Source organism: Serinus canaria, chromosome 4 (assembly GCF_022539315.1).
Source record: "Serinus canaria isolate serCan28SL12 chromosome 4, serCan2020, whole genome shotgun sequence".
Lineage (NCBI taxonomy): Eukaryota > Metazoa > Chordata > Aves > Passeriformes > Fringillidae > Serinus > Serinus canaria.
Genome location: NC_066317.1, coordinates 6,423,294 through 6,449,349, shown reverse-complemented (window position 1 = coordinate 6,449,349; position 26,056 = coordinate 6,423,294). Strand labels below are relative to the sequence as shown.

At 42.3% G+C, this 26,056-nt stretch overlaps 1 protein-coding gene across 4 annotated transcripts; it reads right to left on the bottom strand.

Moving 5' to 3' along the window:
- Positions 1-624: 624 nt before the first annotated feature.
- LARP1B (La ribonucleoprotein 1B) lies at positions 625-25,571 on the bottom strand. Of its 4 annotated transcripts, none has more exons than XM_050974095.1 (19): positions 25,066-25,571; positions 18,141-18,202; positions 17,365-17,424; positions 15,411-15,579; positions 13,863-14,006; positions 11,683-11,826; positions 11,411-11,579; positions 7,427-7,571; positions 7,104-7,278; positions 6,133-6,305; positions 5,594-5,965; positions 4,662-4,782; positions 3,938-4,143; positions 3,447-3,553; positions 2,843-2,997; positions 2,402-2,546; positions 1,801-1,910; positions 1,458-1,585; positions 625-1,256 (listed from the first exon to the last, which is right to left on the bottom strand). In XM_050974095.1, exons 1-19 carry the CDS (start codon positions 25,286-25,288, stop codon positions 1,059-1,061), a joined length of 3,006 nt encoding a protein of 1,001 aa, XP_050830052.1. In that variant the 5' UTR covers positions 25,289-25,571; the 3' UTR covers positions 625-1,058. The 4 variants fall into 4 exon arrangements, with proteins under 4 accessions (XP_050830052.1, XP_030095332.2, XP_050830053.1 ...); XM_030239472.2 differs by having other exon boundaries at positions 2,843-3,000; positions 25,066-25,570; XM_050974096.1 differs by lacking the exons at positions 11,411-11,579; positions 11,683-11,826; positions 13,863-14,006; ... (2 more) ...; positions 18,141-18,202; positions 25,066-25,571 and adding an exon at positions 10,392-10,636 and having other exon boundaries at positions 2,843-3,000.
- Between the last annotated feature and the right edge of the window lie 485 nt (positions 25,572-26,056).

Genomic DNA, 26,056 nt, shown 5'->3' with positions numbered 1-26,056 from the left:
ATTGTCTTTAGACCTGTTTGAAATCATTTAGGCTTAGCGAGCACAATTTAAGCAGAACTTCATTCAGATATTGCAAAACAAAGCAAATTGAAATTAAAATTTACAAGGAATACTTCCTTTCCCTCCAAACTAATTATTACTTGAAGTATAGAGAAAAAATAAAATTCAACATTATGCCTCTCCTGCTAGAATTCATAATCATAAGAGAATTCAAATGAAGACACCTCTCAAGCCCAGAGTATGAATAGTTGGCTATTTTAACAATCTGCACAAACTCTAGATACTGAATGTTAATTTAAGACACTACAAAATCAAAAGCTCAATTTTCCCCTGTAGTTTTCTGTTGCTTGAGTTATTAAAGAACCAGCACTGAAGGAAATACCTGCAAAACTATCCCAGTGATGTCCACTCACACTCCATACTTAATAAAATACTAACTATGGAGACCCTGAAAAAAATAGAAACTCTATCTTTAAATAGAATCCAGAAATGCAGTTTCATATACAGCTGCATATTCTCCAATGTGCTTTTGCAGAAAAACATACTTTTTGATAGTTAGCCTTGAAAGCAAACCTGTCACATAGATCCTTCCTTTCCATTTAATATTCTACATATAATGTAATCTTCTTTTTTTTTTTTTTTTTGCTTTGGTAAAATACAAATAACAGGGAAATATGGGTAAGGAAAGCACAGTAAATAACATGGGTATACATCATACCTTTTTTTTTTTAAGAAATCTGAGCTGAAATGTAAGGCATCCCTCCAAGTGTTTTTTTTTTTTGCATATGCAAGGAATGCAGTTCTTTGTAAACAAAAGCTTGAGGAAAGCAATACTGAAGCCAAAGAATCTTCCCTAGCATCCTTCCAATGATCCCATAACCAAGAGCAACTCTCCTAGGGCAAGTGTTTTGGAACTATATCCTGTGAAAAAGAGCATCCCATCCTTTGTCTTCCCACACATTTTTAATCACATAGCAGAGACTGCCTGGCCTTGAAGATCTCCAGATTAAGGGAGTGATGCCAAAGTTGATTCTAGAGGGCACAAGCTCATCCAAAGTCTATTTTTCTGGTACATCACTTTCTATAGATTTTGTGGCTTGCACAGTATTCCCACAGGAAACACTTCCCAGTGCCCGGGACTGACAGGCAGCAGCGGGTTTGGTGGCAGGAAGGGTTATGGAAGAGTTGGGCTGATGTCTGTGGTGTCCTGAATCCTCACCTGCTCTCCTCCTGCCAGATTCTTCACCAATAGGAGGCTGAAAAGAAACATGGGCAGCCTGTTAGGGGTTTTGCCATAAAGCCAGGTTATTTTTTGCCTCCCCACAGACTTGTAGGACTGAAAGGATTAGGCTCTTTCAATTTATCAGGCTGCCATCTCATGAAATCAAATCTCAGATTACCTTGCAGTGAAAATATTAATACACCAAATATTATTTAAAATAGGCATTGACACTTACATCCACCCTGAAGTCCTCCAGTCTCTTGAATTTACTCAGGTATTCCTGCAGTTTGGGGTCAACAGCTGGAGTCTTGTGCTGAGAGTATTTTAGGTAAGCCCAAAATTTTTCCAGTCCATACAACTGACCTAGTGACAGAAAAAGATAATTTTAACTGCTTTACAAAGGTCAAATTTAATTATAAACTTAATTATTCACTGGTAACTATATTTTTAAGAGAATTAAAGACAAAAAGAATATGAATAAAAGCTGTTCTTGGTTAGTTAACAAGTCAGTGCCAAGGAACTGGGATTATCTTCAACTAATGTTACAGTGAGAGCAGTGACAGGCCTGTGATAATTACCAGCTTCATAGTCCCTCTTGGTTTCTTGTTGGAAATCCTCAAATATTTCTTTCCTGAATTTCTTTTCCAGGCCATAGCTGTAAAACCTGAACAAGCATTCCAAGCCATACCTGGAACAGAACAGAGAGGTACAAAAATGCACCCTGTCTCTTTGGGTCAGAGAAATAGAGGTGGGGGAACTGGGTGGAAGGAAAGGAATTATATCCAAAACTGAAGGGCAGTGACTATTTCCTTTGTGGTTGTTTTTCTGGGATTTTTATAAGAGAAGAACCAGTTTGAACAAGGAAAATGAGGTTTAAGAATGTCTTCACCTACAGAAGGAAGAATCTGAGGAGTGTTAGTACAGAACTGACTCATCATGGTCAACAAGTTACAGGATTTTGTAGAATTCACAACTGATTATAGGTCAGGAAATGCTGCACAGTCAGCTACTCATCTGCAAAGCACAATTATATAGTGATTTTTGCTATTAAAATAACTTACACACACTGCTATTTTAAAGATTTACAACAAGTCAGAGGCAGTACTAAAAATGTCCACTGCAGATGTATGTAAACTTCACAGTCATTGAAAGGAATGGTAAGGCCTCAGGAAAAAATACCTGTAGTGTTCTTTTGCATCCTCTAGAGCAAGCTGTTTGAATTCTTCATACATTTTCTTGTTGAAGTGATCTCTCAGAAAAAAGGACCAGAAACGAAAAAGTGTGTTCATTTCTTGGGACTGGCCAATTCCCAACCGTTTCCTCTCTGGAAGAAGAAATGGAAAGGGAAGAACAAAACCACTATTTTAATTTTTCACCAGAATGTTTTAAAGTGCCTTGTCTTTAGTAAAAAAAACACACCAGATTTTCTGGTAACTTCAGATTTGAGGGTGATTCTTTTGTGAGGGAACGTGAAGCTAAATGGAAAGCAGGGTTCCTAAAACAGAGGCACCAAATAAATTTTCCTTGCCTTTCCCAAGAAAAATTAAGGATGAAGAAAACTGGTATCAGACAACACCTGGAAGCTTCTATAAGTTTTAGGAAGGGCATGGAGCAGCTTACCTGTTAAACACCTGCGCCGGTATTTGTGGTACACCTGCTGAGTGAAGCCATTTTCCTTTAACAGTTCATGAGATGGGTGCTGGAATTTGGGAAGAGAATTTGGAGTACAGCCATAACCTGCCAGTGGAGCTCCTTCTGAAGGTGAGGCATTGGAACTGCTGGAGGAAAAATCCCAACATATTTGTGCCCTGTAAACAGAGCTGTTCTGCAGCATCAGTTCTCACCCACCCTGACCCACACAAGAGTCACCTGGGGAATGCTGCACTGCACCTCAAGAAAATCAGGTTTTGTGCCAAATATGTCAAAAATAAAACAGCTTTGGACAATAATTAAACATTACTGTCCTGCTTGATTTTAAATGACCACTGAAGTGAACATCAGTGCCTCAAGTGACATTACTGCTGCTGTATCATGGATCAGACAACACTGTGAACACCAATCTGCCTAGTTTGTTCCCAGACAGCTCTGTATTCCCTATTTTTGTCTTTCTTGATCATTCTTTTCTTGTTGCATTGTATTTATAAATTGCCTTTTAAAGCCTGTTTCTCCATTAGTAGTGAGAACTACCTGCAAATAAATTTTGAATAACAGCAACAGCATTTACCTCACAGAGGAAGTTCTTGGCCTGTGGTCTCTGGAATCCATCACCCAACCAACATGGCATTCCAAGGGAGGATTTGTACTGTGGCGAGTTTTTCTTTTTCTTGGAGCCTAAGAAAGTAAATGAAGGATTTACTTCCCTAATTTGACTTCACTCCTTGTCTCCCATTTAAAACAGACATCTAATAGTTCTCTATTCTGTTATCTAACAAGTTACAAAGCCACAAGACCACAGTTTCATAACCTGAAGATTAGTCTTATGTAACTAATCAAAAGTCTTAAGCTTCTTTCAGTAAGGACTGTCAAGGAAGAAGACTCAAAAAATCATTTAATAGAAATAAAAAAGTGAATCTCGTAAGTATTTTGGAGTTAAGCAATAGGAGTAGAGGCATTTAAATTTTTGCCTTTTCATTCTTGTTAAACTGTACAAAGAAACGTGAGCTTTATAGGCTTTTGCTGTTTTGGTTTTATTTTTAAATATCCTTTTCCATTTACCTTTACATCAAAGGATCTTGCTTCTTTAACAACAGGGTAGAACCTGGGTGTTTTGTTGGGATCCTGGAGCCTTGGGGTGCGAGGTGTTCGTGGGATGAAGCCAGGGTGGAATCTGGGGGAATCTGGGACTGCTGTTGGCAGAGATCGAGCCATTCCTGCTGTGGGAAGTGCTTCAGCACTCAGGAAATTACAGGCCAGCTCCTCTGCTAAATATGGAGGCAGGAAGGAGAAAGTGAGGTGGTTTTACTGAGCTACTTTACAGATGCTATTAGCATGTAACCCAGTAAATGTTAATAGTATCAGAAATACCACCAGAGATAAGACTTGGATGCTGTGACTGCTCAGTAATGGTATGGTACAAGCAGTAAATTCTTCTCATCTCATTTCCTTCCATCCCTGTATCCCATAAAAAATGCTGGTTTCTATAAAATGTTTCACAGCTTCGGTATAACTTTACACGTTGTAAATTCCAAGCCAAACAAAGAGCACCTGGTGCTGGTGGAGAGTGACAACACAGCAGAACAAGCACCAGCTTCTTGTCATTCAACTGAGACCATACTACCCATGAACAGTTGGCAATTTGAAAAATTAGCAAAGAAAAAGCCCCCTCAGACTGATGACTGAATCAAAATCAAAATACTGCACAGGCAGAAAGAGCCAAAACACCTATAAAGAGCTGTTCTTTATTACAGAAATTCTAAAAAACAAATACTTTCATGCTTACCTTTCTGTAACCCTGGAGGTCTTGGAGGAACTTCTTGGGTGGGATCAGCAGTTTCTGGTGCAAGACTAACAAATTCATCCTTATTAATGAGGTTCAGCTTCTTAAAGTTCTCAATCTCTTGCTGAATTAGAGGAAGCAAATTGTAAATGCAAAGCAGGGCAATAGATACCATCCTGAGACACAGATGCATTTCATGAAGAGAAAAGAAGCCAGAACTGACTCAGGTGAGACATGTGCATGCTGGGCATGAAAAATCTCATCAAATCATTGCCAAGTCCATAACAACAACAAAAAAGGAAATATTCTTCCTTGCAGTTTGCTACTTCTCACTGCCCTCTTCATGTGTGCTGGTTTTCTTGGTCCATTCTAATCTGTATTCTAAATTCTACCTTTATTTCTTGCTCTTATTCCCACCACCCATTTCCACCTCTCTCCTCTTGCTTTTGTGCAGACATGCTCCATTTGTCCATGCAGCCACTTCCCCCTCTTTGTGCACAGATGAAGCCCCTTTCCCTCACCACTCACTGTTCAGGTAACTTCATTCTAACTATTGTTCTAACAAACTACAAGGCCAACAGAGCCTTAATATAAAACTATTTTAAAATTACTCCTTCTCATCATCTCATCTCTGACATGTACCCCCTTCCACTCTGGATAAGGGTTTGCAGTTCTTATGAAACTACTCACAGAACAAGAAAACATTGGAAAACTTGAACAATCTCCAAAATGTTACAAAAAAAATATTCATTCAGTGTTTTTGGTCAAGTCTGGCAAAACTTGGGTTTGCTTTCAACTGTAAAGACAATTCAGCAGACCTGCAAACCACTGTCACTTGCCTGTAGCATTTTACAACTAGCTAGCAGAAGGCTGAAAAGAATTTGGAAACTGTTTGGACAGGCATGGTTTTCTGGTCAAAAATTCAAGAGAATTACCTTCATCATGGCATCATTTTCACTCTGATCCATCCACAAATCCTGTTCATAGTAGTACAAGCCATCATTAATGACTTTAGCCAGTTCTGATGTAATTTTTGCACGGCACGCACGGTTGCCAGCGCGGTCTCCACAAGGAGGTTTTTTCACAAATGGTGGTGTCTGTGTTACAATTAAAATCTTGTTTACATCCTGATCATCAATTTCATAATCAGAATCACTATCTGACCAATCAGTAAATTTATTTTTCCGACACTGATTTTGTTCCATCTCTTCATCAAACAAAAATTCAAGTTCTTCCTGTTCTTGCTCCTCCTGAGGTGGGGGTGGCTGGTGTTGATCTGGTGTTTGATCAGGTACAGGAACAGTCTCCTAAGTTGGAAAAGGCCTTATATTTGAATTGGATAATGATTTTCCAAACTTTATTGCATTCTCAAGCACCACATATGTTAAGATGTTTAAACCTTGATTTACAGTGCAACCTCAAAGTTGGTTTTGCATTATTCATTTAAACAGCACAGAAAGGTTTTGGATTTTACCTTTAGCCTGACAGTGGATGCACGATGCCTCTTCTTCACTTCTATCCAAGGCTCAGAGTCCAAATCAGGCAAACTTGTAGACAGTCCTTTAGACATTGTCTGAAAATTACTTGATTCAGCATTTTCCTTTGGACTGAGAGGGCTCCCCACTCTTGGAGAACTTGGTGCAGACTCTAGCAGTAGAAAACAGTAGCTCAGTTCCTGTTGTGGATTGCTTTGGTTCTACTTTGCTTGTTTTTCAAATGTTTCACTGGTCTTTCTTTTAACCACAGCTACCATTTTTCTACCTCTCTGGATGAACATAACACTGATCAAAGAATTTTTCATTTTTAAGAGACAGCTTTTCACAGTTCACTCGACATTTCAGAACAAAATCAACTGTAAGAATTTATTTCCATGGAAAGTTTCTGCATAGCCTGTGAGACATTACGTGTTGTTGAGGAGAAAAAAAAGAGCAGCATCATTAGGACCTTGTTTTCTCCATGTCATTCTCTAGCTCTGTGGATTGGTGCCTAATTCCATCTTCATTCTTCCCATTTAATTTCAGCCAACATTTTAGGAAAAGATTCCCTTGCCAAGGGTTGTCAGCAAACAAATGCATCTCCCTATTAAAAATGTGAATGAGTTTCCCATCCAAAAGAAGGATGCCCCAAATAAAGAGTGAACTCCCAGCTGCCACAAAAATGAAGCAGAGTTTAGGACTAGTTTAAGATTACTATTACTAATTCCACTGTAGGACTGTAGCCCACCATTCTCTATCCTGGAGAATGGTCACAGCCACAACACAAGAGACATTTTTATCTACTTCACATCAGCCATGTGACTTGGCAAGTGCAAGGCTGGCAGGCAGAGCAGCTGAATAAACCATTACCAAAAGTACAAATTCTATTATGAAATCAGTATCATGAGGCAAATTTCCTAAGCTAGACAGACAGCCCTAAACTTATGTTTCTGTAAAATAAATCCTTTACCAGTATGAGAGCCAAATGTTTGGCCTGGTATGAATTCTGGACAATTGATGAGCTGAGAAAAGTCAGTTGGAGGCAGGTTGCATGGAGGGGGACCTGGAATTGGCCACTTTTCTGGATCAACCCTTTTTCTTAGTTTCTGATCCACAGTTTCAACTTCTGTACTGTCCTTTAGGGCCTGTGTGATAAGCATATAACAACATGAAAAAACATCAAAAAAGGAAAAAAAAACCAAACAAACATCAACTTGGCCATCAACTCTGGAGCTATGGCAGCACAGAATGAACCCAGCAGCTTTTCAAACACACCCTTCTGAATGGTTTTACCTCCAAAATGAGTGCAGCATTCGTGGTCAGAGCTTGCATCCGACGGAAACTGGCGATCAGCGACACGGGCAGAAATCCCTGTTGGTCCATCTTCCTCCTCAGGAAGAAATCTCTCTCCAAATTTTCTGTGCTGAAATAATACTCACTGCAGAACGAAACACACAAACCTGAGCTTATTCTATGGTTAAAGAAAATCCTAAAGCAGCAACCTAGATTCCTTGTTAAAGGCTTCCATTAAAAAAAAAAAACAGAGTATTTTGACATCAACAAAACCATCCTTCAGCAGCAGACCCAGAGAGCAGCAAGCATGCTCGACAGGTTAAGACAGATTTATGACTCAGTGCAGCACAGAGGGGTAAAAATCAAAGCCTTGTGACATTTGCACAACCAAAATCTACTCTCCAGTTTTCCTTCAACCACCCCCTCCCTCGTTACTTACATGGACAGAAGGGAACAACACTGTCTTGGCCCCCATAGAGCTGAAGGACAAGCACTGCTCACAGTTAGAGCATAACTTATGTCCCACACAGCAGTACCAGTTCATCCTGAACTGCACCTTTTATTGTCCCAGTTCCCAGTGCATTGGAAGGCTTAAGTATCCTATCTGAGTGCTGAGGCACAGATAGATACCCTGAACCATCAAGCATGCTCGTGGGAAGATGAGAGAACAAAACCAGGCATGTTGTATTTGGCATGAAACTGTACCAAAAAAAAGGCACAACGGTTCATGGAGGAAAAAAGCCTTAAAGAATGGATGATGTTGAAGGACAAGGATGTTTCAGGAATCTGGTCATACCACAGAGACAAGGGACAAAGAGCAGAAAGACAGATTTTCAACACTGAAGCCGCTCTAGGAAATAATCTGGGTGTCAAGATGGTTTATACTTAGTGAAGACAAAAAGTAAGGAATTCAAATCATGATCTGTCACACAGAGCAAGGGAATGAGAAAAGATCCTATGGAAAAGAATGGAAAACCCCCTCCATTTACATGACAGCTGAAATCTAGGCCTTTCATAGAGCTTACACAACATAGCATGATTTTGCACAGTACCTCCAAGGAATACTAACTCCTCATCCCATTCAGAAAAACACAGGTAGGGAAAGACTTCATGGAAAGCAGTTCAAATTGCATGACAAAAATAGAGGCAGCACACAAAAGAAAATGAGAGGGTATTAAAATGCTGAGGAAAAAAGCTGCACATGCAAATGTAAATAGAGATCATTCTACTTTCAAAAAAGAATAAAACAACAAGTCTCTCCACTGAAGCTGGGACCAAGGCCAAAGTCTCCAAGAGCAGGGCACTCTGATGCCATCACTGACCCAAGCAGCACCTTGATGCCATTTCTTTCTCTAATTTTTTGTAGCTGTAGAAATTGGAAGGAAAAGCTGGCCCTATGAAACACACAGATCACACAGAGAATATTCTGAGCTGGAAGGACCCACAAGGATCCTTGAACCCAACTCCCAAGTGAATGGCCCATGCAGGGATGGACCCTGAGACCTTGGCAGTATCAGCACCGTGCTCTGCCCAACACTCAGCTCCAAGACAGAATGAATTTACAGTCTCAGTGCTGGACAAGACAGGACAAATGGAAACACTGCTATTAAATCAAAGCAAACAGTGAAGAGAACAAGGCTTTTGGAGAATTAAGCTCTTTCTCAGAGCCAAGTATGATCAGTGAAGCCACTGGGCACAAAGAGACAGTTTCTTTCAAGAATTTCCTGTCTACTGCTCTGAGCTGCTACGTTCCTTTTCCCCTCCCAGGCTAGAAGATAAGCAAGCACAAATGCCATAAACCAACACTTTACTAGTGTTACCTTTACAGTCATACAGTAAAGGTAAAATCCTGTAACGATTCACCTAGTTAAAAATTCCACAAGCAGAAATGGACAATGACTGAACTTGACTCAAACTGCCTCACTTGATGTCCATCACTCTAGAAAAAGGAATGTGAAAGACCATTAATGATAAATGAAGACAATGCACAAGTTTGCTCCAAGTAGAGGGACAAACCTAAACACACACACACACCCCCTCCAGCTTTTCTCTTCTTCCTTTTCCTCAGAGTCCCTTTCCTTATTCTTGAACTGATGTTTGAACTTTTATTTGTTTATTTTCTAAAGCAAGAGGATTTCTTAAATAGAGTTCTGCTGCACTTTGCAGAATGAGGAGCTGCTAAGCACTGAAACTTTTCAGGCTGACAACTTCAGCTTGTGGCTAAAAACCTAGGAGATATATTTGTATGCAATATCCAAATATTACTTTCTTGTACATTGAGTTGGTTCTTGGGACAAGCATAAATTGCATGATAGCAATGTGTTTCTTCCTGTAATTACACATCTACTCAGCTGGACAGTGTCTAATATTTTTCTCTATTAAGCAGGTAAACTTTTAAAATTTATTCATCCAATATGATTCAATCTCAGTTCTTTAATATAATCCTGATTTATTTTGGACTCCAATAGGAACTCTGAGACATAACAGTTTTGTGTACCTTTATTCTGTATCTACTTTCTCCTTTGGCATAGTCACTTTCATATTTTTTAATTTATTTTAAATTATGCAAAGCAGACAAAGCCACCCCAATTTAGAGGCTAATAATAGGCAACTGAAGAATAAAGTCTGTTTCCCATCATTATTAATGTGATAAAAGAAGGGAATAAATAAAAACCACTTTTTTTTTTTTTTTTTTTTGTCTGGGGAGAATAAAACTAGCAAAGTTCTGTTCTAAATCTGCTCAGGAATCTCCCTCTCATGGAAAGCAAACTCCATAACCAAAAGCCTCAGGAGCTCACAGCAGGCAAGCAACCAATGGCCGTGGTTGCCCAGCCATGCCAAGTCTTCTGCCAACGCCTGCCAACCTCTCGGTGCCAAAGGGGAACACCAACATACCCACAAGTCAGATGTGACCAGTGCTGTAACTGACATTTTTCTCAGCAGAGGGGACATCACCATGTCCTACCTTAGCAGGTCTGGATTCTACACTGCATGCCCAGAAATCTGGCCAACAGTGGAGTGGCTGTGATCCTCCCCCACTTGTCTGAGGACAGTGAAGGCCGAATATCCTGACTTGGGGGTACATGTCCACTGTCAGGTCTCATAGGGGCCTGGCAGCAAGAGCAAAAAAAGACTGCAATAGAAGGTTTGAAGTTGATAGCCACATGTCAGATACTTTCTGCCCTTTAAAGAGGCTTTTCTCTTCCTTTTTGCGTCAACTGTAACAAAAGAAGCGAGAATAAAATAAGCAAGTTGCCGTACGGAACACGAGGGCAATCAAAAACCACCACAGAGGCATCGCAGAGAAATGCAAGTACAGAGGATGAAATATCTGCCAGTGGTGGAAACTGTCTCTTTAAAATGAACTAGTGCTTTCCAGGCCCTTTTTGACTTGTCTCCTGGTGATAATCAGTCTTCCAGATGGTTTCTCATTGCCTAATGGTATACACGAGAAAGTAAACATTTCAGATTATTGAAAAATCAAGTGTCATTGCAAAACCACTCTCTCTCTCTCTCAGTTACATGTTTCAGGTGAAACACACTGAAAACATCAAGCTAACGAGACTTCTCAAAGTGAAATTGAGAGCAAATAGGGGAAAACACCACCCAAGAAGAGCTTTACAGGCAAACAGACCAACAGTACTCAAAAGCACAAGCTCAGAGACGTCCATATCTCAATTACATGACAACATAGAGAGGGCTGTGTACCATAAATAAAGCAGTTATACGAGTTAGAGCCAGACTACAGCACAGGATGTAGAAACAGCTTCCTTACAGCTCCTCCCCATTACTCAAGATTTTCCACCCACCAGACAATAAATTCGAGCTGACACTAGTAATGGTCAAAGTTAACTCAAAAAGTTAAGCTGAAGTCCCTTAATCTCCAATTTGACATGGATAGAAAGGATTCAACACTGTTTGAAATGAGTAATTTTATCTTAACGAGACCTCTGAAAATATTTACACGTTAAGCAGCCTACTTACATTTGGTGTTTTATATATTCCTTGAGAAGTGCTTCATCCACAGAATACATCTGCACTCCTGTTCCGTCCCCATAGTAATAAATCACACCAGGGTTAAGCTCAGGCTGAAACACTTGGTCAATTCCTTCACCATACAGCTCTTGATAACCAACTGAATAGTCAAAGTTCACTTCAACATGAAAGAGAACAACAGAAACAACGTCAGAAAATGAAAACCACATTACAACCATAGTTTTGGTAGTTTTTGCCAAGCATCTGTTGGATTAGCATACTGCTGGGGTTTGCTCTGCCTCGTCCTCTTCCTCTGCTCCTCCCCCTTCCTCTGCCTCTGGAGAAGCCTCGGACGCTGCCGCCCTCGCTCCTCACGCTGCACACCTCGTCGTGGTCCTCCCTCTTGTCTCTGTCGCGGCGCCAACCTGCAGGAGAACAAGGGAACACAAAATAAAGACCTGCAATCACCATGGAACATCCTGCTGGCTCCAAGTCCATGCCAGGCATGGTCCCTCGTGGCACCAGAGCTCTCAGCCTGAGCCCGGGCAAGCCACAGCCTCAGAAATTCTGAAACCTCGGAAGCTGAAGGTGCAGGAGAGGAGCAGGAAAAGTGTGCCAGCCTTGCCAGAGGGTAATGGAGGTAATGGATGGACTGGCAGTTAATGCCAAATGCTTCTGAAGCAGCTGGATGCCAGGGTACCAGTTGTGGGTTTCTCTGTGTCTGGATTGAAGGCACTTAAGATGGTATTTTCATGTTTGGACTCAGGTGTTTATTGTTTCTTATCAGTAACACAGTCTCACTGCTGGGAGTTCAGCAGCTTTTCACTAGCAAGGCACAAAATGGCCAACAATCTCTTGTTCCAAGGTCTTTTAAGACTAAACTATCCAATTCAGAACTGACACCTGGATTATTTCCCTTTTAACCCAATAACTGATCCCACAGAGCCCTCAATGCAGACTTGCTGCCCAATTACAAAATGCCACCCAATCCCAAGAAGAGGAAGGAAGAAGCATGAAGAAGAAACCCAGGACAACACCCTGTGCCTTCCATCTTACTTCCATCCTCTACATACTAAAAATCCCCAAACCTAAATTTGTCCCCAAGTGATACACCTACACTGCTCTCTATAATCTATTTCACACTTTTATGGATTTTAGTCTGTCTTGAAGTCTAGGAATCTTTCTCCATGAGTGAGGGTCAAAGCCAGTGCTCCTCTGGGGGTCAGGGCACTCCACAGCAGACAGGGAAATATTCCCAGTGCCCTGGGTTTCCACAGGTGGATACCCTGGTGCCAGCTCAGAAGTCAGAGTAGCCATGATCAGCTCAGGGATGGAAGGAATGATCCCGACAGCTCAGTCTCCTCCTGTGGACAACTCCCACCACTGCTGGAGTGAGATGGGAATCACAGAATTGCAGAATGGCTTGGGTTGGAAGGACTCTTAAAGACCAGCTGGTTCCAGCCACCCCTGCCATGGGCAGGGACACCTTCCACTAGACCAGGTTGCTCAGAGCTTCATTCAGCCTGCCCTTCAACTTCCAGGGATGGGGCATCCACAGCTTTCCTGGGTAACCCTTCTGGATCAAACTGAGAGCTGCTAAATTTAACAAAGGACTGAGTAAAGATATGTATTAAAAATTGTATTAAAAATCTTGGTTTAGCAACAATTCTTAGTGAATTGTTGCCACCCTACACATGCATGCTCATACACTCAAGTCCTGTCAAATAAGGCTCTGAATTTACAGAGAATATCATCTGTATGTGTGTGACTTTCAGTCATCCTAAGAGAAAACTGCTGAAGGGAGTAGTGATAAGTGATAAAAATCCTCTCCCCACCTCTATCCATCCTTCAGACATCCAGATCAAACTCTTACATCCACGTTCCTAAAATGACTTCATAAATTCCATATCAGTAGCATCCAGGGCTTATTATAATGAGCAAACATTCAAACTGGGACCGTATACTGCAATTTTCAAACTTAAACCAACAAACTTCCACTCAGCCTAGGATTTCTGCCACTTCACCAGCTGTGTTCACAGCACCTGTGGAGCAGAAGCAGCCCCAGTTGTGGTGTTAGTACAGCTTTTTGCATAGCTGTGCTGAGAAATAGGTCAGGGAGCCGAGGGAATCGGTCCAGCTCAAAGGGAAAAACAACATCAGCAGAACTGCCAAAGCAGAGTTCAAAGTGTAGCTCCACAAGCAGCTGCTCTGGTGGCAACAAGCTGTGGGAACAGCAGCAGAGCAGGACTGAGCAGACACCTTCTGAGGCTTTTCCAAACTTTCTCTACTGTAAGATTGTGGGATGAGATGGTGTAGGGCACCATGAAGAGGAATATAATATAATAATTCTATTCCTTAAATATAAACCCCAGGTTTTACCTAAATTTCGACACCAACTGCCATGTGATATTACACTTTCTTTGCCACCAACAGCAAGACCCAGGGAGTGAGAAGTACTTACTTCTTGCCTCATTCCTTCTGTTGTTATGAGGAATTAACTTGTTTGTTTCCAGCAGAAATCTGGAGCTGGTTCGAGAGCCTGCTCTGTCTTGACTGTCCGACCTCACATCGTCCAAGTGAAGTGGCACCCATTTCTGCTTGTTACCTTGAAAAGTTAATATATTACCCTTTATTATACTAATACTTGAGGTTTCAGCTCCTGGAAAGACTCCGTAGAATTTTCCTTGGAAAACTAGCAACAGTTAATTTCAGATTTTAAAAAGCAGGAGAAGCTTAACATGGAAATTTTAAGGTATTACAAATGACTAAATAATAAAAGCAGTAAACAAGAATTTCTGAAACTGAAATGTAACCTCATCGAAGCTTCAAATATAAGAAATAAAGGCAAACCTTTTATTTAATGGCTTTTTAGATGCTCCACGATCAAGAATTTACATCTATGTCTACACATTACATCTAACTGTTAAATACAGACAGTAAATTCCTTGCTATAAATAATTTCACAGCTTGTATATGAAACTTTGAGATTAAGAAAAACATATAAAATGAACCACCACCATAAAGATTTCAATCACAAATCGTACAAATTTTCCTGAGAATTTAGCTGTGGTACTGTACTTTCACCTCAAGATATTCAAAGTTCATTCACATGCATCAAAAATTACTAGCAAAGCTTTATTTGGTTTTATTTGCAGGCTGGTCCTAAGATTCACTAACAATTTATTTAACTACAATATTGATTGGTATTGTGGGATCCATTCTTTTGTGGCTAAGAAATATAAGCAAGTATATAAAATGTCTTCTCTGCACTGGGTGGGGGGAAAGAAAAACATGTTTTACCTGTGGAATGGTTAGATTTCCACTTAGACTGAAAAAAATTAAAGCAGTAAATTATTTTTTAATATATCTGTGTACATAGAATGATTAATAAATCTGAACAGCAAAGATCTTTAGGATCTGGAAGAACACCAGCAGGGAAGCAAGACAAAAAACCAGCTGATCTTGAAACCCTTTCTGCTGTTTCTCCAGCCTATTCCAATCTCCTGACCAAAGGAGGTTTGCTTCCCATTTTTAGTGCAACAGATTGGATCAAAAGGAAGCAATAACAAACAAAGGTTTGTTTTCAAATGATCACTTCAATGTGCAAACCAATAGTAGAGCATGAAAATGAAAGTGCTGGTGTTTATGCAGTAACAAACACACACATATATATTTTAAATTAAATTACCACAGTGCTACCTATCGAGGGAAACAAAGATATCAGAGACAGAAATGGCTTGTACAGCCATGATAAAATCTTCCAGAAATCCTCAGAGCTCCAAGGACCATCAGCAGAGCACGAGCTGCTTTTTCCCCAGAAATCTGGCTGAACAGAAGGCTCCAAACCCTGAGGGAGGCAGCCTGGCTGAAGCTTCCATGCAGACACCAACAGATTCTGTATTCACCCAGCAAAGGCACATCATGAGAAGTTTTATTGAGTCACTCAGCTGGAATCAATGCAGCTGTATCAACAGGGACTTACTGCATTATACACAGTGCCTAAACTCACCTTTTTTCCTTTGGTTATTAGTTTGAGCTTCATCTTCACTAGTGTTATCTGCTGGACCATCTGGCTTTGCCTCTGGATTGTCCTTGATTCCATTATTGCTTTTTTGATCAGATTTCTCCTCCTTTTCTCTTCTATTTGTTGGCTTCTTACTGTGACTTCCAGTCTTACACTGTAAGAGACACAGGTAATTATTTCTGGCAGTACAGCTGCTGATAGGTGCACATTTCCTTCAGCTATTAAAATTCCTTTTTTATTACCTGTTCTCAGCCTCTTCAGCAGGGTGAACTTTAGGAATTGTCTTGTTTTGGAAGGTCTTTTTATAAATAGTTTTATTTTCTGCTAACATGGCAAGAGCATTGAATGAAGTTTTAGATTCATTCATTTTAGATTCAAAAACTTTCATTTAGAAAGTTTTTGGTTTTTACAGAAGCGTGCAGAACAATCATGACTTTAGACATGAAAGTTTATTTTATGGGGAAGAAAGAAAGAAATATTCTCACTAGGATCTACTGTTCAGAGTTATTATCTTTAAAAAGCTGGGCTCACAGAATCCTGGGAGGGAGGGAAGGAGGGAGGGGATTCTGCCCCTCTGCCCCACTCTGGTGAGACCCCACCTGCAGTGCTGTCTCCAGCTCTGGGATCCCCAATATGAAAAAATATGGATCTGCTGGAGAGAGTCCAGGGGAGGCCAAGGATGATGAGAGAGCTGAAGCTCCTCTCCCATGAAGAAAGCTGAGAGCTGGGATTGCTCAGCCTGGAGAAAAGAAGGCTTGAGAGAGACCTTTCCATGGCCTTTAATGCTTAAAGGGGGATTACAGAATGGGGACAGACTTTTTAGCAGGGCCTGTGGCAACAGGACAAGGGGGAATGGCTTTCAAATAGAAGAGTTTCAGACAAGGGATAGGAAGAAATTTATCATGATGAGAGTGGTGAAACCTTGCACAGGCTGCCCAGAGAGGTGGTTGGATGTCCCTGGGACATCCTGGGAAACATTCAAGGCCATGCTGGATGAATCTCACTTGATCAAGTGGAAGATAGATGTCCCTTCCACTTGGTCTGGGGGGGCTGGACTAAAGACCTTTAAAGGTCCCTTCCAACCCAAATCATTCTATGATCAGATATAATTTCACCTGCAACATGAGAAGTTTTGCAGACATTTCTGCTAAAGAGAAAGAATTTTCCTGTGTTGTGGAGACACAGGAATACATACAGTAGATACTGCAGTACTGTGCTGTAATTAATTTGAACACAAAGCCTTCCCCTAGACAAATAAACTAAAGTTCAACTACAAACTGAATACACTACATGAATTTGGACCCTTTCAGCTATAAAGTGCACGTGGCTGAACCCAGATGTTGTGGTTTTCCTGACCAAGAACACAGTAAAAGCACCACAGGGATGCTGCTGCAGAGCTGCAGCACTGTGAAATGGCACCTCAGCACTTGCAATAATCTCTGCTCTCTTCTTGTTTTAAATAGCATAAAATACATCCTGCACTTATCACTTGAGATAAAGAGAAAGGAGGATAATTTGACAGAACAGATGTTAGCTTAAAACCCAAAGGGGAAAAATATATCAGAGGAATAAAGATAACTAAGAATAACTAAATTGTGTTCAGACAATGGGCACTAAGCACTCTGAGGCACAAGAGAGGGCAGCATGTTCACAACTCCAAAGGCCTAAACTGATGAAAGCAGCAGAAGTGGTAAATGAAACTTTTTAAAGAGTGGAGTTAAGAAATAAGGCACTATTTAATGCCCATGTCTGTGGCACACCAAGACCAAATTCCAGTACCGGTGCAGAGAGTTGAGCACACACCAGAGTCCTGAATTACTGACAAAACTGCTCCTGAAACCCTGCAACACTCAAAGCACATTCTGGGGGGTACAGTGTGAAACAGATAAGCCAACATGGTTTTAAAAAAGAAATAATAAGGACAACAAAGGACACTTACTTCATTGTTTGCTATTTCGCTCGGGGTCGGCCAGCTCGCGATATCGCCCAAATCATCGGCCTGCAAGGGTGACAAACAGTTTATATTCCTTCCTTGCCACAGCCCTTTTTGACACAGGAGAGATGGCAGCCATGCCTCAGAGAGCCAGACTAACCCCTGGAGCAGAGCTGTCAAAAGTAGCAATTAAAAAAAAAAAAACCAAGAAAACAAACACACAACTTTTGGAAGGGTTTTGAGCTCACATCAGACAGCTGTCAGATTAAATGTTGTCCTACACATATGTGATTAAAAGGTGTCTACTGCTCAAGGCTTTTAGTTTTTTGAAAAACCTTGACAGCTATTAAACAACCTAAAAGGGGTGGCTGTGCAAAATATTAGGAATCTAATGTTTCAATAAAAGGACTCTCTGTCTCCTGTTGCAATGGAAACTTTATGCACATAAAGGACACTCACCCCATAAGATGCAAAGAGGATTTCCAAAACCAATCTAGCATGGCTTGTGCTCAAGTGATGCTGTTTCTTTGCAGCCCCTTCATGTTTTTATGCAATCCCACTGATTTTTTAAACAATAATGCCTTTCTTTATCCCTCGTCCATACACCAATTTAGCAACTCTTAATTTTAATTCCCCCTTTTTTTTTTTTTTAATTTGTCTCTGTGTTCAAAATTGTCTATTACCAAGGCATAACATAACACTTCTGTTTGGAGCTCCAAAATACCTTCTATCTTTTTATTAGAGCAGTATCAGCTATTTATCATACAGGCAAAAATACAGACCTTGCTGCTTTTTCTTGTCCTGGGTTTTCCTGCTTTTATCACTTTAGTGGAATTTTGTAGTTCTGAAAAGGAAGAAAAACATTTTCAGGTGAAGCATTAGGCTGCATTTTAAATGAGTAAGGCAGGTGTGTGCTAACAACTCTGCCATGCTCTATCATACTCCACCAAAGAGTTTCTGAGGGCTTGATATCAAAGTCAATGAACTTTATTTTAGTGAATAAAGTCACTAATAGTACATGACACTGAAAACTCACATTCATAATAAGGGCAAATCCTCTTGCAAACCAGGTGTACAAGATGCTGCCTTACTCTGTAGTTAAGCATTTTTTTCAACTAAGAAGTTCAAGGCTATGTCAAAATGCTGGCATTTTAACCTAACAAGTGGCTAAGAAAACCCCTGATACACATTTAATAAGTCCTCCTATTAATAGCTATATATATAAGGCAGAATTTATCAAATATATAATTATGCAAGCAAGGGGAAAAAACATAAAACCAATTATATATTCCTAGTAATTTTCTAAGTAATTACTCAGATGCCAAATAGAGTTTAGCCATATAGCTCAAAATCAAGCCAAAGTAAAAAACAAACAACCAACCAAACAACAAAGGAAAATATGCAAAGAGAAAAATACTACTTAGTTAAAGCCTAAGCATTATAATAATGATCCCATCAGATCTCCTGAGCAGGAGGAAACCATCTCTTAATTTCTTCTGTTAAGCCCTGGCTCTCCCAGTGCATGCCTTCCCATGGAGATGGGAGTCACAGGCATTCCTTGAAACCTCCCATTTGTGTTTTATTGCAAGACAAGCTTGAAACACTGAACGTGTGTGAAATCACAAGTGGATTATTTTATACGGGGATAACATCACCTCCTCAGCCCTTATCTCTTTCACATCCAGTGACTAATCTCCCTTATCAGGGCTCCACACTGGGAACCCCACCCTTGTGCCCCAGTGACTCTGGAAAGCCTCTCTGTCTGCTTCCTGGAATACACAGCGAACGTTACAAGCACAAACTAATGCTTGCTCCACATTCCAGCCTCAATTTTAACATCATTTATCGCCATGTAAGTGATGAATTTCATGGATGTGCTTCTTACAACTTGGACATCTCACCAGACACGAATCCAGCGAATGCTGACCACCATTTGCCAGCAGGTTTTTGCTGCCTCTCCTACAGATCTGCTTTTTAAAACCAAGACAAAACACACATCTCAATTAACTTCAGACTGAGAGCTTTAAGAAGCACACAGTGACCATGTAACCCTAATTTTTACTTGCCACTCAGTAGTAAACTAATTACCCTTTTACAAAACAAGACAAACAACTGCAGGGGTGGAGCAGCAAACGAATTTGTAATTCTCTCCAAGAGAGCTGCCAATTAGCCATGCAGGTAAACTGAGTGGCCACAGCGTGGCTGTAAACACACATCCCTGTCCAATTACCTGACTGAAGCCCTTTTTCCACCTGACAGCACTTTTACTTCAATTGCTGCTGCAGGACTGTTCTGCCAGAACTGCTGCTCTGTGTGTCAGCAGGGCGTAGCGAGGCACCCAGAAGTGCAAGACTCATCGTTGCTGCACCGTCTTAGTCATGGGATATAATTTATTCCAGGTGGCAGGAAAAGCTCTCTGAATGGAACAGAATGAGACTCAACTCGTTTGAAGGAATCTCTCTTATCTGCATGGAGTAATCCAAGACTTGGAAGATGCATTTGCAAGCTAAACAAAAAGAAAATATTGGGCAATGCACCGCCTGGTGGATGATGCCCTTTTGGAACTCAAAGGGTTTGAGGTTTCATCTCGCTCTGTGCTTCCCCACCTCCACAAAGTTCCTTGTCCTCCCAAAAAAAGCCATGCTGAAAACCAAATTTTACAACCAAATTTACCAACAGGTCCTTCCTGGCCAGCTTTCTGGGGCTTATCACGTGGGAGCTGGACCTCAGTGTGAAGCATGAAAGGGAAGATAAAGGGGAAGGAAAAACAAGAAGGAGGGTGGGAGAGTAAAAGAACATAACATGAGATCACTGAAAGGTTTCACCCAGCTCATACCTGCTCTGTTGTCATGAACAGGCCAAGAACCACAAAACACCTGAAAAAGCATCTGGACACAGGCAAAACACGTGGTCAGATAAAAGCCCCCTGCTTAACATCACCCCTGGGGTTTGGTTTTAACATCCCATAACAGCATTGGGTACCCCAAAATGGCATCTTTAGTCCAAATAAACTATTTCACTTGTTAATTCCAACACAACTGCATTAAAATGGTTTATTCTGTGGAATGCTACAAGGAACCTGTTAATAAGTGGTGTGCTGTGCTGATGACAGAATTCTCTGATCTTCCACGATTTTACTCGCTGGGTTTCAGAGTTTTGAGGGTGTGAGAGAAATAAATAAATTATGAATTTAAACTGCCTCAAGGAAAAAGCAGTTGAATTGCCAATGATCATCTTGCAATCACTGAACTCCATCCAGTAGAGATGGCATTCAGATGAAAACAGAAATCAGCCTCCAAAGCCATTTTTATTATGGTTCTTCCAAGTTTCCCAACAGACCACATCCTAACAGGAGGCAGTTCCTGCAGAAAGACGAGGCTGTACAAGCATGCCATGAGCAGCATGTCAAGACAAATGGAACAACAGGTCTGAAAAATGAAAGATGAATTTTGGAAGCACCAAAACTGCTTGGGGACAACAGCAACAGAGAAGGAAAAGCAAACTGGATGGCTAAGGAACAATGTTTGTACATAAGATATCTCACCAAAATACCCCTGATCACAACCACAACAGGGTCACAAGACAATAGGATCACAAGTTACAGGATGGTTTGAAGATCTGCAAATAAATAGCCAGCAAGTAATTTTTTTCTGATGGAAAGAGAAGATGATATTGCCAATTTATCCTAAAAGCAAAGTCTATTAATATAGGTGGAATGCATTCTAATTTTTGATACAAACACTGTTTATGCTGTCAGGCTTTCTAGACAATGCTCAGGTTTTATTTTTACTTGGACTGCACGTGTGTTCCCTTTTGTGAAGGAACAGCACCACATAAATACCAGAAGTGCTTCAGGGAGCAGATAAAATCACTCAGCTCTTCAAAACTTAATTGGAGCCTGTGTTGAAGTTGTACAATATTTTCCTTTCAATGCTCAGTTTGAAACTTGACAGTATATTCCATTTTTAAACAAGGTAAGCTATGCTTATGTCTATTGTTTTAAGAGATGAATTATTGCAAATGTAACAAAAGTTATCCCTTGGAGAATATAATTAATTAAAATCCCGAGCACGGATCAGAGCAGAGATTCTGCAAAGCAATAAAAAAATCCTAATTACTATCCTAACATTCTGCCCTACAGGAGTTCTAGCATTTTACAGCAAAAACTACATTAGATTGTCAATTTCCACAATATTTGAACAATTAACCAAGGCAGTGAGTTTTGACACCTGCATCCTTCCACCTATTTATGCCCATAAATTTTTCAATACAACAAGCAACAGAGGGGGAAAATCCATGATTGATTCACCATGATGCTGTTTATTTTCCTTAGATGTAATTTCTCAGTTCCTTTTTTTCTTAGCTTCTTCATAGAAAACTGCAACCTGTGAAACAATTTCTACCAAAGTTTTCATGGTTAAATGTAGCACATGCCATAGCACAGGGAGGTGGGTTTCAGTTTCATAACAAGTCTTCAGTTTAGAAACAAAAACCCCAGACAAAAAACAGCCACAGAAAATTACACATGCTTTATGTACAACTAAAATACAGGCAGCAGCTTTGTATTGATAACATTTTTAATCCCTTTAGGGTTGGAAAAATTGTCAATGCTGAAATTTCTGATAATGTTTTGAATGATTTTTAGGCACTGCTATTCAAACACTCCATGAATTCATAAGAGCTAATGAGAACACCTGACTTAAATACACCCAAAATATTTGATAATCAGGTAATTTATGAATTTACTCATCTAAGGTTTGTTATTCCTAGCAACACAGTGGATCTTCACTAAACTGGACCTTTACAACCTGTTTTCCCATCAGGCTAAAGCAAATTGATTTATACAATAGCACTACAGTGAAATGGTTCTGCTACCAAAATATCAAACAGATAAAATGTACTCTTTGATGGCCCAAAATAAACACAATAAAGCACAAAATAAAAGAATGAGGTGTGCACTTATTTTAATTAACTGCATCATTCAAGCACACACTAATAGGCAAACCCACTTCAACCACTTCAGCAGCACGAGTATTTTGCTTCACTGGATATTTTCATGAATTTCATGAACAACTTTTAAATAATCATCTAATAAGTCATTAGAGACCCATATCAGCTATACAAATCACACAAAGACTCGAGAACTTGTTATTCTGTTAAAGCTCACTCCATCCAACCACAATCATCAGGATTAGAATCATGGAATCACCAAGGTTGGAAAGGACCTCCGAGATCACCAAGTCCAACCTTTGACCAAACACCACCTTGTCAACTAAACCCTGGCAGTGAGTGATTTCTTGAACCCCTCCAGGGACTGACACTCCACACCTCCCTGGGCAGTGTGTTTCAAAGCTCAACCACTCTCTCAGGGAAACAATTCTTCCTGAACTAGAGAGAAGCCTGTTAATTTCACTAGCAATTTTATACCTGATACGAGTCCTTCCTCACAAGGTAAAAGCAGATGAGGATGTAAAAGTAGCTTCTGAAGTTATTCTGCTTAAAAGCAAAGTTTAATGAAACTCTTGGTCAGAAACACTGAACTGTGGTAAGAAACACGCCATGAAAAGTTCAGGTATGTTTGCACTGGGTGTTTGGTTCACTGCAATGACTAAAACCCTCTAAGGTATCTGAGACATAATCAGTTCTAGTTACAACACTTGGACCAAATTCTTCAGCCAAAATTTTACATTTTCCTGGGAGCATCAGGTGACATTAACAGTTTGTTTCATAACAAGAGCCGGGTTTGCCTCTATCACAAACCAATCCCATGGTAAATTGAAAGTCCAAAGATGACAGGCTGGAGCCAATTTTCTCAAGTCTGTAACTATCACTGAACATACCATGAGTGCACGTCTCAGGAAACTTTTAACAAATTACACCAGGATCAACAAGTCTAGCAGGATCCAGTCCCTGCTTTGATGTGTTACATTTTATTATCCTCTTTACGGATAGTTCTACATTCCATCCCAGGAGTATTTCTGCTCATCCACTTACTATTTCACATGACTAATTTCCATACCACAACATTCATAAGGGCCTAGTGTGACAGATTTTGCTTTGCCAACGTGCAATTAGTTTCTTCCAAATACATCCCTTGTTGCGGGTGGAGGCACATGGCAATTTCTTCCTTCAAACAGCCAGGAAGGATCAGCTGCTTTGCCTTTTACAATGGTGGCTTCCTCACGGTGCTTCTGGAGGTGGCCAAACCAAAACACACACCCTGGTGTGTGTCCCTCACCAGTGCCACTGCCAGCAATGCTGACTCCCTTATTTGCTCGGTTACACACCTGGCCGCTGAAAATTATGTTCTAATACAACTCCTCAGCTTAATTATTAATTCCATAAATGGCAGGCACAACTTCTTGCAGGAGAAAAACAATATAAGGCTCTCCAAAACCATGAAATGAAGCAAACAATGCACACAGTGCACTGCTTGCTGCCTCCTCCTTCCTTCAACAGTGTTTTATCTTTGCTGGGAAAGCAAACTTTACAGAGGTGAAGCACTCAAGGTGCTAACACAACAGAAGCAGCTTTCCCACTGCTTCTGATGCAGCGCTGTTGCTATTGCTGCCACAGCAAGGCAAACGAGTGACAAGTCCCCTTTCATGCATGAAGCAGACCACAAGCTTCTGCCCAGCCAGCTGGATTTTGGAAGCTGGGCACAAGCAGGTACTTAGGAGAGCGTCAATACACCTAAACAAAACAGTGCAGATAATAAAGGTGGGTATATATATGTTGCCAAAAGTTCTGCTCTTCAACCAAGTAGAGATTTTGTGGTCTGGAACGAGGTCTCCATTTGTATGACCTGTATACTTGAAACTGTAAATTATAGATTTCTCTTTGTCAAGGAAGTACACGTTTAATTCAAGGATAAAAGTGACTGTGAGATCACAAAAAAGGTTTGTCAGGTGCCCTCGGGAGCAAGTGCTGAGATTGAAATTCTCGGGAAGCGCCGGTTGAAGTATTTATTTTGAGGTCAGCAGTTTACTTGCAGCCAAGAACAATACTCCAAGAAGCTTCAAACTTCTAGGAACTCTTTGCTGGCCTAAGCATAAAGCCTAGCAATTTCAAGTTAGGTCCTTGACGACCAGCTTTGTAAAGCCATATGCCCGTTCAGTCAGCGTGGTGCCCATAAAGCAGCTTTATCTCCCATGTAGTGATTTAAGGCCAGGAAATTATCCCGTGGCTCCTCTCCCTATGTAAACACACCAAATCCCAACAGCGAGCGAACTGTCTGCTTTGGTCAGTGCTTAGAGCCTCCGCAAGCCCATCCTGCAAACCAAACCCAGCTAACGGATCCTTCCCAGGGCCTTGCCGCACAATTAGCCAAAAAAGAGCTGCGGCAAAGCGGCGTTTCTATAGGAGGCTAAACGAGACGAGTGGGCGAGCAGCGCTCTCTGCGAGCGCCAGGGGCCGGCCGGAGGTCACCGCCAGTCCGGGGTGGCCGCTCGCAAGCCCCGGGACCTGCAGCCAGCCCGGCGCTGCTGTCCCCGGCCGTGTCCCCCGCCCCGAGCGCTGCCTCCCGTGCCCATGTATGTCAAACCCAGCGCGCCCGGCCCGGCTCCGGCCGCGCTGCGCCGCGCACGGGCCCGGCTCCGCGGCCGCCGGCAACACACGCTTTTCCTTCCTAAAAACGCCAAAAAAACCCCAAAATCAAAGCCGCCCCCGTGCCATCGAGGCGCCGCGCACACGCTCCCGGCCCCGCACCTGGTTCCTGCGCTCCGAGCCGCCCGTCCGGCCCCGCGGGCGGGGAAGGGCTGTCCCGCCGGGCTCTGCGCCGCGTCCACGCGTTCTCCTTGGGCGCCGGGGCTTCCCTGCTCCGGCCGCCCTCCTCCGCCACCTCCTCCCCGCGGGGCGAGCCGGGCTCGGGCTGCCGGGGCTCCTGGGCCGCCCCCCAGCCCCGCCGCTCCGACACCTGCGCCGCGGACATGCCCGGCCGTGCGCCCGCCGGAGGGGCCGCAGCCGGGGCGGCCGAGGCGAGGAGCCCGCGGCGGGGGAAGGGGAACCCGCCTCCTCTCCTCGCCGCCCCGCCCCGGAGCCGCTGCCAGCGCCCCCCGGCCGGGCCGAGCGCCGCCGGCTCCCTGCTGCCCTGCGGCCGCTCGCTCGCTGCCGCAGGGGGCGACGCGCGGAGCGAGGGACAGCGACAGCGACCGCGACCCGCCGGGGCCGCCGCCGCCGCCTGCGGAGGGACGGGCGGTGCTCCGGGCGCGCTGCCTCAGCCGCCCCGGCCCCGCCCGCGCGGGGGAGGGACCCGGGGCTCTCCCGTGCGCCGTGACCTCACGCGGCCGGGAGGCTTTCCAGGCCCTTTCGGACATTTCGGCTCCGCAGGCCTCATCCACACCTGCACGGCGCGGGGAGGGTCTGGATAATGTGGGCAGGAGGATGAGCGCGTCTCGTTGGTGCGAAGGGGGCTCCCCGGGGCACAGCCTCGAGAACACGCTCAACAGGCGCAGGAGAACGTACTTGAGGTCCCAGCAGCCAGGGAATCCCGTATCATTTAAGCATTCCAAGAGACAGGTACCTCTGCCATCACACCATCTCTTCCCTGCCAAAAATCTCCCAGAAAATCATCTCACAGTAGCACGTGCACTCATTCCACACTCACTGGTTATAGCCATACTCCGGTCACAGGATGAGAAAAGCCACCACATCACGACATAAATCACTCCTTTCCCTCTTTGCCAGCCCCTAGTACTCT

Excerpts from the sequence above, each read along its gene's own strand:
- LARP1B (XM_030239472.2), bottom strand. The coding sequence starts at position 25,288 with ATGTCCGCGGCGCAGGTGTCGGAGCGGCGGGGCTGGGGGGCGGCCCAG. Across the intron at positions 5,966-6,132 it reads CATCCACTGTCAGGCTAAAG|GAGACTGTTCCTGTACCTGA; the intron begins GTAAAATCCAAA and ends TTTCCAACTTAG. Across the intron at positions 2,547-2,842 it reads CCGGCGCAGGTGTTTAACAG|AGAGGAAACGGTTGGGAATT; the intron begins GTAAGCTGCTCC and ends TTCTTCTTCCAG.